Consider the following 10,091-nt stretch of genomic DNA (forward strand, 5'->3'; position numbering starts at 1 on the left):
GGATACGGGCACCGCGATCCCGCACCTCGCCTACGTCAGCGGCGCCGCGAGCCGCTCCCGGGCAGCGGCACAAGCGCCCGTTGGGTCTCAGAACCGCCACGGAAGGCGCGAGGAGAGGAGAAGCGGCGCAAACCGGCGCGGCGGCGGAGCCGCTCTTCTCGCCCTCGGCGTTTTCTGTGATAGGCGGCGCCAGCGGGGCGCGACGCTGCGGCTCCTGAGCGAGCAGAGAGGCTCAGAGCTCCGCCCGGCCGCCAGGGGGCGATGGCGGCGCCGCTGGGGAAGCGGAAGTGGCCGTGCGCCCGGCGGGGCGGCGGCGCGGCCTATAAAGGCGCGGGATCGGCCATGGAGGCGAGGGATCTGCGGTGGGAGACGCTGGAAGCTCTGCGCGCCTCCAGCAAAGGCCGGCTGAAATACTTCCGTCACTCGGACAGGGACGAGGTGAGGCTCCTGGGGCCGGGGCGGAGGGAGCCGTTCTCAGCCGTAGGGCTGGGCGGTGCTGCGCGGAGCCGCGGGTCGCCGTTACCTTTCTTATTCGCCAAAACGCGTTTCTCCCCAGGATATCTTGGAGGGATGCATTTCTCCTCTGATGCTGTCCTCCTATGCCGGCTGGGTCCTGGATAGGATGGCCGGTTCGTCGGCCCAGGCGGCGGCACGCTCCGTTTGTGCGCCCGCCGGTACCGCTTCTCACACGGCTCCGCCTGCTGAGGAAAGCTCAGCGCCCGCCTGCGAGGAGCCCTCACCGCCCTCACGGAGTGAGACCAAGGTAGCTGCAACTGCAGCCCGCGCTGAGACAAAGAGCTTCTTTACCGCTGTGAAACGTCTGATACGTTTTGGGTTCTGCTGTGTTAATTTGTGTGTGTGTGGGAGGGGCTGCTTCAGCTCTCTGTGGCATAACCGGGTGATGCGATGGGTGTGAAGAGCAGCGTTCTTTAAAGGGGACGAAGGGGGGAAGCTGAGCTGTGGAGCAGTGAAGTTGATGAACCCCCTGAGAACAAATGTCTGCAGCTCTGCGTTAGAGAGCTTCGTGCACAGCAGTGATGTTGAGTGGTGAAGGTTTGCCCTGTCTTGGCCCCGTGTAGACTTGAGGAATATATCAACAGGATCTGACAAGAGCTCTTGGGGAGGCTGAGGGCTCCTTCTGAAGAACAGTCTAAAAAAATAAACGAATCCTGGTTTCCTCCAGCTTAACATCTTCTGTGAATGCACAGAATGCCTGGGGGTTCCCTCCAGTCTAAGTCAGTGAGCTCTTGCTATCTCTGCTTCCAGATTTAATGACTGGGAAAATTCATTGTCCAACCTTGATGTAGCTGACAGAAGATACCTTAGAATTGTGAGGCTGGGTTATGTAACCGCTCTACAAATCGCACGTTGGTTGACTCAGCTGTCTGTTTTTCCATGAATAATGTGCAGTTTAAGAAGTTTCCTTCATGAGTTTCGGATGCTATATTCAGTCCACTTGTATGCTGGCCTTGCAGGGAAGCAGTGATCCTGGTGTGCTGGAAGTGAATCAAGAAGTCCTTCCAATCCCTCCTGTATCTAAAATGGCAAAAGTCGAAGGCTGCATTCAGATGTATGAAGAGATATACAGGATGAAAGGAAGGGTAAATAAAAACAAAAGCGTGACTGATCCTAAACCACTGTCTGGGACACTGGTGTAGGACAGCATCACGTGGACCCCGTTGCTGTCTCTGGACAGCTCTGTTTGTATTTCCTTCTGGTGAATTCGGGTGCTACACTGTGGTGCTTCTGGCATCTGTGCATCTTGCAGGAGAGGCTCCGGCAGCGGCAGGAGCAGCAGGAGCAGATGGTGAGGGCAGCATGCGACATGGCGAGAGAACAGCTGAAACGGTTTGATGAAATGAAGGAGCTGAAGCGGCGTCAGGAGATCCAAGAATTGCGGGAAGTGATGGAGAAGAGGTGAGATTAGCTCTGGTATCCTTAAGATGTTTTAACGTTTAATCAAAGGGAGGATTAATTCTTGAAAAATATTACCAGCAATTTGCTGTGTGTGTGTGACTGTGTTTTCTTGTTCATGTCTTTAACAGAATGCTTTTTCTGTATCTGTTTTAGTTTAAAGGAAACTCAGGGACAGCAAGAGAAGCTGAAAGAAGAACACCGACACAGAGCAAAGGTGTGTGACAGTTCTGTGTTATCAAAGAGCATGGCTCTGCGGTGGGAAGTGAGAAGAGCCAACTGATGTATTTGCCAGTACGTGGCAGTTGTGCTGTGAGAAGATATTCTGTGGTGCTGTCCTCGGCCCTGCTGCATTGTGGTGGAAGTATGGTAAAGGTGCACGCGTTGGAGGGCGGAGCAGTGAGCTGAACTGAGCTAACCTCTGTTCAAAGATTGCTGATGAGGGCTTTTGTTCCGCTCTTTGGAACTGGTCAAGGCATTGTTTTTAGTAGAGGAGGCACTATTCTTTAGGGGCTGGTTTGCCTTTTGTAGAGTCAGAGTATTTTATCTCGTATATAAAAGTGGCGCTTTGGGATGTTCTTAGGCAGATCTTTATAACTTTGCTGACTTACTTTAGGAAAGTGGAATATGCTTTCTGTCTTTAGCTTCTACCTGAATCTTCTTGAATCTCTTTTTTTCCCTCTTTCCAACCCTATGACTACCAAACAGTCCTAAGATTCCCTTTGAACCTCCAGTCCTGTGGTTCCAACGGTGCTGTAGGCAGCAAAATTTGTCAGTCGTGCTATTCCAGGCTCTGTAGTACTTCTGTGGGGGGAATTCAGACCATAACTGAAGAAAAATTGTGGGATTTTTGTGGTGGTGTTTTTTTTTTCGTATGCATTTTCCTTTCCTCGAGACAGAAAGCACCTCTAAAGCTGCTGTTACTGGACTTTGTCTCATCCTCTCTCCAGATACTGAACCTAAAGCTGCGTGAGGCAGAGCAGCAGAGGCAGCGCCAGGAAGAGCAGGAGCGATTGCGTAGGGAAGAAGGCCAGGAAAGATTACGTCGCCTTTATTCAATTCAGGAGGAACTGCTGCAGCTGAACCAGCAGATTGATCCCAATTACAAGCACAAGGACTTGCTGAAAATTGACCTTTCTGCATACAGTAATCGAGGCAACCAGATCTGCGGGCTGGTGTCAGGACTCATCCGCACCACTAGTGAGGTAAAGGGTTGTTCTTCCATTTGCTTGTCCCTTAGAGCTTCCCACGATTCTCTTCCAAGGCAGCTTGTTCTAACACAGCCTAGTGCTTCCAAGGCTTTGGGCTCTTTGATATGGTGGTCTATGTATAGCAGTGCCAAGGACTGGTGCTGTATTGCCTTCTCTGTCTCTTGATAGAGAGGTTTCCCTTCTCAAATGGATGTGGCCAATACTGAACAAGCCCTGAAGGAAATGCGAGGGCTGATCTCCAGCATGCAGCAAGAAATCGCTGCAGCTGTGGAAGAGAAGAAGAGGAGAGACGAGCAGGAAAAGAAACAGAAGCAGGAGGAGTTACTGAAGAAGCAGCAAGCAGAAGCTCAGACTCCTGCCCCTGCGCAGCCAGCGGGAGGAAAGCAGCAGAAGGGAGGTTGGTTGGGCTCCTTTTCTCTTTATGCTCTGTTTTACTGTTTTGCCATATGCTATTTTGGAATCTTATTCTTGTGACAGCACAACTTCTCTAACTTTTTAAATTGGTGTTGTTTTTTTATGCAGCACTTTCAGTTAAGGCAGGGGAAGGCATTATGAAGTGGTACCAGCAGCTTCAAGACACTGCGGCCCAGTGTGCTGCTGCTTTCAGTGCAATGAGCCACTCCAAAGATGCTGAGGTATGAACAAGTGATTAACACTGCTGAAGAGTGATTATCTTCCTCTCTAGTGGATGTGAGGGAGCTTTCGTGAGAACAGTTTCTAACAGCCTTTTTTCAGTCTGCTCATTCATGCTGTCGTATCACTGAAGCTCTGCCTTCCAGCCTTGGTCAGACTTCTTGTTCGGTGAAGGTTTTTGGAGTGGTGGTGGGTTTCTTTAATTGTTGTTGTTCTTCTGCAGGTAAAGAAGATAAGAATGGAATTGCAGAAAGCAGTTACCATCCCTGTGAGCCAAATCTCTACCATTGCAGGTCAGGAAAATGCTAAGAACCCAATCCAACTATAATGCCTTTAGCTGTGATGATTTGGTAGGACACAAATACCCAAAGCTTCTATAATTACCCCTACAAGAGAGAGCTGCTATAGGAAGCGCCGGATTCTTTAGAGCACAGCATTGCTTATGGTTTTCAAGTGTCTCGCTTCCCTCAGAGGCACCTTGCTTCATCGTGATCCCATTTCTTTAATTGCAGCAGTTGGAGGAGCCTCGCTCCTCAGATTGTAGATCTATGGTTTCTTGATGGGATCTGATTAAGATTTGTCTGTTTTCTTCTGACCTTCTGTCTCTACCTTTCTGCTCTATTTACAGGCTCTCAGCTAAGACAAATATTTGACAAGCTCAATAACTTGCTCTCTGGAAAGCCTGTTCAGAGCGCAGGGGAAACGGTATTGGTGACTCAGCTCCCACAAGGCCTGGATTTTGTTTATTACAAGCTTGCAGAGAAATTTGTGGTGAGGAACTATTCTCTTTATCGAGCAGATAAAGGTAGCTGGTGCTTTAGGAAGTTCTTTTGGACACTGTTGTCCCTCTTCAACTTTTTTTTTCCCCTTCCAGAGACAAGGAGAAGAAGAAGTAGCTTCTCACCGTGAGTCAGCTTTCCCAATTGCACTGGTGATATCAGGGATCTGGGAAGCGTACCCTCGAGTTGGAGAACTCTTTTTAGCTCATCTGCACAAGACGTGCCCCTATTCTGTGCCATTCTACCCGGCATACAAAGAGGGAGCTTCTATGGAAGAATATCAAAGGTAAATTAATTACTAAAGTTCTTCAGCTGTAGAAGGGCAAATAATGTTTTCTCCTGAGTGAACTCCACTCTTTCCTGTCTTTAATTACAAAGACATTGCACCATGTTGGCACAGACTCTGAAGTGTGCAGCTCTTGAAGCTGCACCCCTGGAGGATGCTGTGTCCTTCAGCTTTGGGAATATTTTTAGGGGCAATGGAAGCTCTTTTGCTTCATCTTCCCAAAGAGCTGGTAATAGCCATGGCTTGGTTTCAGTTGAAATATCCAATACAGGACTTAAAGATTCCGTGTGATATAAATCAGTGAAATATATGATCCATGAAGTAACAATCAGCCTTTGCAGTAATTCTTACAGTTTCAGGGTATCTTTCGTCTCAGCACAGTTGACTTTAAGCTGAGAGCTGCAAAAATTGGTCTGAATGTGTTTAGTTGTGCTAATATTGTAACATCTCCTATTTAGGATGCTTGGGTATCTGGTTCAGGATTCTAAGATGGAAGAGGAAGATCATTTTCTTAAACGGATGTCAGGACTGATTCGTCTGTATGCTGCTGTCATTCAGCTCCGCTGGCCTTATGGGAACAAACAAGGGGTATGGATGTGTAACAGCACAGTCAGAACTTTGCTGCTATCCCAAATGTATTGAACACTCAGCTTGCAGCTGAAGTGTGCTGAACCTAAACCAGCTTGAGATGTATTTGGAGGGAGGTGGTCACAACTGGAACAAACAAAGTAATTTGTAGCATAGACCTTTGCTTTTGTAGTACTTTCATCACAAGTCGTATGTAAGGCTGTTGTAAAATAACTATAGAAGAGAAAGTTAAAAGATATGTGTTTTTCTAATAGTGTTTTGCATGTTCTGTAACATTAAATTGTTTTACTGCTTTCTAGGCCCATCCCCATGGGCTGAGCTATGGGTGGTGCTGGCTTGCTCAGATGCTGAACATGGAACCCCTGGTGGTTGTGACAGCCACACTTCTGTATGATTTTCTGGAGGTCAGTGATGTCACAATGTGAGCCCACTTAGCAGCAGAGCACTGAAAAAGAACATTAGCAAACGGGATTTTTGTCTCTTTAATTAAAAAAAAATAAAGTCATGCTTGTTTTCTGAGATGAGACAATAACGGATTACTGGTGGTTAAAGGGATCCCAATTGGTGACATTTTAGTATGAGAAAGAAGAGATTGCTGACGGAGGTGGGGTTTTAACAGCTAGTTCTTTTTTTTTTTAACCTGTCCATGTTTTCCTGAGAAAGGAATGTGAATATTTCCAGGTTCCTGTATATACAGCTTTGGGGCTGAATCTAGTTCAAGATTCCTAATATTTTAAAAGCAGTTGTGTGCTCCTGTAAGAGTAACATCTGCTCATCATTTGGTGCCAGTCTGTACAGCGCAGTGCAGAGAGTGAGGCCCTGTGGCCTTTTCAGCATCTGTTGCTACTTCATAAGACAGGATGGATTCTTTCTTATTGAAAGGGACAGAGCCTAACCTGTATTGATCCTGCAGCCTAGGATGCAGGGATGTCCTAAATAAGAGCCAAATCTGAAGGTTGGAGGTAGGAGAGGTGCATTGTCAAACACGATCCATTTGTATGCAGCATTGTGCTTCTCCAGTGCCTTCTAAAAATGTACAAAATGCAAAAGTAAAGTACAGAACACACCAGAGGTGTTTGATGGACTGTCCGCATGAAGAAATGATGGGTACATACTGCAGTATTCAGGATTGGGAAATGGCCACAGTGTGCCTCAACAAATGGTGTTTTAGGGAGAGGTGTTATATTTTGGTGGGTGGGGGGTAGAGACTGGCATGAGAGGAGGGGTCACACCGAGGTGGTGTTAGTGACCACCACCCATTCAACAGGAAGAAGCAGGTGGTTGTTCCAGCAGTGGGGCAGCCAGGAGGCTTTGTTTCTTTCTCAGTAGATGTAGGTGTCTTTCTTAGTGTTCAGATGAAATATTAAGCCATCGATATTGAACAAGTTGATTAAAGGTGTCGTGCTAAACTGAGGCCCAGAGCTGGAATCTGATGTTTGTGTGTTTCTGTACCTCAGGTGTGTGGCCATGCTCTCATGAAACAGTATCACTGTCAGTTCTGGAAGCTGTTGCTGGTGATGCAAGAAGACTATATCCCACGGTATGGTGGTTGTGTTTGGGATGGGAAATAGTCCCTGTCTTTACCTTTTGAGTTCTTGCTCTTAAGTGACTCCTCCACCTTTTCTCATCTCTCTATCTGCTTGTAAATCAAACTCAGCTAAATAGATTTTGAGACATGCTGTTATTCCTGCAGGATTGAAGCAATTACCAACGTGGGACAGAAGGCTTCTTTAACGCGTTTCAAGCAATTCCTGCAGGTAAAACAGCTTTTTTCAGTTCTCAAATTGTTTTTTTCCTTTGCTCTGTTCTATACATGCCTCACTCCAATAATGAGGCTGGTGCTGCTAGCAGCATGCTTGATAGTCCAGCCTTGTAACTATGATGTAACCTGTCTGTTGGTTAGTGAATTTTCTTATGACAGTTGCAGCGCCAAACATCTCACTTCCTTCTTACCTCACATGCATTTTTCTTAGTGAAAATGTATTCTGATGTAATGAATATTCAGTGAAGACTGGTGGCAGTGAGAGGAGGCACGCAGGTTGGGGAGGGTTCTGCTGAGTCATTTCTAACAGCTGAATTTCATCAGCAGCTTGCTTGTTTTTGCTGTCGCCCTGATTAGCTGTAAGGGAAGCTGGTGTTTGGAGCTGTTCTTTGTAGCATCTGTGCAGCGCTGTGTTTTGAGTAGGTGTTCTTTGAGAGGAAGCCTGCAGAACTGTTAAATGCTGGATTTTGTTTTGTGAATGTTGTCTTAAACTGAAGCCATTGTGTTTTAATATCATACTTTGCGCTTTAATTTCAAACAAATTTTTGTAAATTTTTGTACTTTATTAACAATACAAGAGATGGCAAACTAAGATACCTGTTTCTTATTTCTTTTTTTCACTTTTTTTTTGTTGTCTTTTCTTCACTAGGAAAGCCTACAGAAAAAGGACATCCCATTACCAAAGGGCTTTCCTCAGCCTTCCTTCTGGAGGTCCTGAACTGCTGCATACTTCATCCTCCCTGGATATCAGTGCTGTCAGAGCTCCTTCGTGAGCATTTTGAACATCGATGGACATGGAGTTTATGTTTCATCAATTTGTTTCTGTTTAATAATTTTATGTTGGACGGAACAGAGTCCTGTTTTATTTGTTGGAAGTGATGGAAGCTGGTCTTTGTGTTTTTATAAGCTTTTGTATAGTAAATTATGGAACACTGAGGATTTCTACTTTGCATGTTTAGACGTGCAGAAGATGCTTTAAGTGCAGCATTCTGATTACTTCTAGATTTCAGAATTGAAGCATTCGCTTGGTGCTGTTCTGTTCATGGAAGTGAAAATACCTCAAAGCTTTATGAAGTCTTAACAAAGGATGAACCTTGGAAACACACTGGGGAAACCTTGAAGTTTTGTTATTTATTGTATCTCACTTGTATAATTTGTTTCCAACTATGGTGATGTATTTGCATCCTGTTTCTTGCAAGCAACATCTTGAAATTACCGAGAGATTGGTGAAGGGTCTTTGGCCAATCAGCCTTGACATTTATCTCTGTTGAATGTAACTTTGCTCCAAAACAGTGCTCTTCGTTTAAGAGAGGTAGACGTGCTGTTCTCAAAGCTGTGTGAGGATATAACTTGGTGGGGACAGAACTGAGTTCCTAAAACTACAGAAATGTCCTTTATCCACTGAGTGCATGGAAATTAATGATCTATTTTATTAAAAAAGTGGTGAAAGGAAGCATTCATCGAAGCACTTTTGCCAATGTTCTGCCACCACTTGAGGGGAAGTGGCACACTTGAGTTCCTGCAGTGCACTGCCTTGTATTTTATAAGCGCCTTTTAATACCAGTCTATTTCTTTCAGTGTTATGCCATTTTTATTTATCAAGTGCTGTAATACTTTTATGCCAATGGTGGCTTATTCTGGGAACAGTTCATTTTTAGAATCTGTTTAATATTCAAAATGTATTAACTTTTCTTTTTTTTTTTTTAACCTGTTGCAGTTTGTGACTTTTCTATAGCTGTGGAGGGAGATGTCAGTAAACTCAGTGGCTTCCTTCCCAGTGGATGTGGGAGATGAGGGTGGGAGGAGTTGTCTTTGATGCACAGTGCTGTTCTTGAACTATTTTGGTGGTTTCCAAGATGAGAAAATTTGCTTCAGGGTTTTGGAAGGCAGTGCATGATTTTTGCACAATACGGTTGCCAATTAAAACTTATTTTTACCAGGTAGCTTTTTGATATTCATGAAGACTTCAGAATTCAAAGCTGTAAAAAGTGGAGTTGAGGGCCGTATGTTGATGTGAAATGGTTTTGGTATTTTTTATTACAAATTTAATGGTCTGTTTTTTTTAGTGTACAAATTCAAAATTTTCTGAGAAAGGGTTGTAACATATGTATTATAGTGTCCTTGGGCCTTTTTTAAATACTGAACTTGGACTTGAAAATTGGTAATAAATCGTGTATGTATTTTGTAAACCGATTCTGGAATTTATTTGGTGAGTGTCACTGGTGGCTGTTCTGCTATCCTGGAAATCTCCCCCCGTTTCCTTTTACCACATACCATGTAAGCTCTACACTTGAATTAGTATTCTTGAAAATGCTCAGTCTTTGGTTTTTGTTTTTCAGGGGAGCAGTAGTGGCTGTTAGAAACTGCTGTCTGATGTGATGGTATGTGCAGGACACAGCTGTCTCCCTTTTGCCTGACAGGTGCTGAGGTTTTCTGACATATTTTGAGGAGGAGCATAACTATATTTTTGTGAATAACAAATACAGCATTCTTTTCTGCCTCAGTAAAGAGCATCCACGTATTTATAAGCTATTTCTAAATGTTCATAAGTATTTTGAATAACAAGAAAGGGAATGGCTGTTTAGAAGGGTGGGCAGTGATAGGACAAGGGGGAGTGGTTTTAAACTGAGATGGGAGGTTTAGGTTGGATATTAGGAGGAAGTTTTTTACACAGGGTGGTGAGGCACTGGAACAGGTTGCCCAAGGAGGCTGTGGATGCCCCATCCCTGGGGGCATTCAAGGCCAGGCTGGATGTGGCTCTGGGCAGCCCGGTCTGCTGGTTGGTGACCTGCACACAGCAGGGGGTTGGAACTGGATGAGCATTGTAGTCCTTTATCAACCTAGTCCATTCTATGATTCTATGTTATTGGCAATAAACCAACATTTATTTTTAGATTAAGGTTGCATCCGCTGTTCGA

General features: G+C 45.1%; 1 protein-coding gene across 1 annotated transcript; it reads left to right on the plus strand.

The window, feature by feature from the left end:
* Positions 1-246: 246 nt before the first annotated feature.
* GLE1 (GLE1 RNA export mediator) lies at positions 247-9,362 on the plus strand. The gene is made up of 16 exons (XM_052668111.1): positions 247-438; positions 557-763; positions 1,476-1,601; positions 1,769-1,917; positions 2,071-2,131; positions 2,865-3,119; positions 3,294-3,522; positions 3,648-3,760; positions 3,982-4,051; positions 4,387-4,529; positions 4,633-4,823; positions 5,282-5,411; positions 5,711-5,815; positions 6,869-6,951; positions 7,105-7,168; positions 7,823-9,362. The coding sequence occupies exons 1-16, from the start codon at positions 262-264 to the stop codon at positions 7,889-7,891; spliced, it is 2,172 nt and encodes a 723-aa protein (XP_052524071.1). The 5' UTR covers positions 247-261; the 3' UTR covers positions 7,892-9,362.
* Positions 9,363-10,091: the final 729 nt, after the last annotated feature.

Source organism: Tympanuchus pallidicinctus, unplaced genomic scaffold (assembly GCF_026119805.1).
Source record: "Tympanuchus pallidicinctus isolate F22 unplaced genomic scaffold, pur_lepc_1.0 scaffold8, whole genome shotgun sequence".
Lineage (NCBI taxonomy): Eukaryota > Metazoa > Chordata > Aves > Galliformes > Phasianidae > Tympanuchus > Tympanuchus pallidicinctus.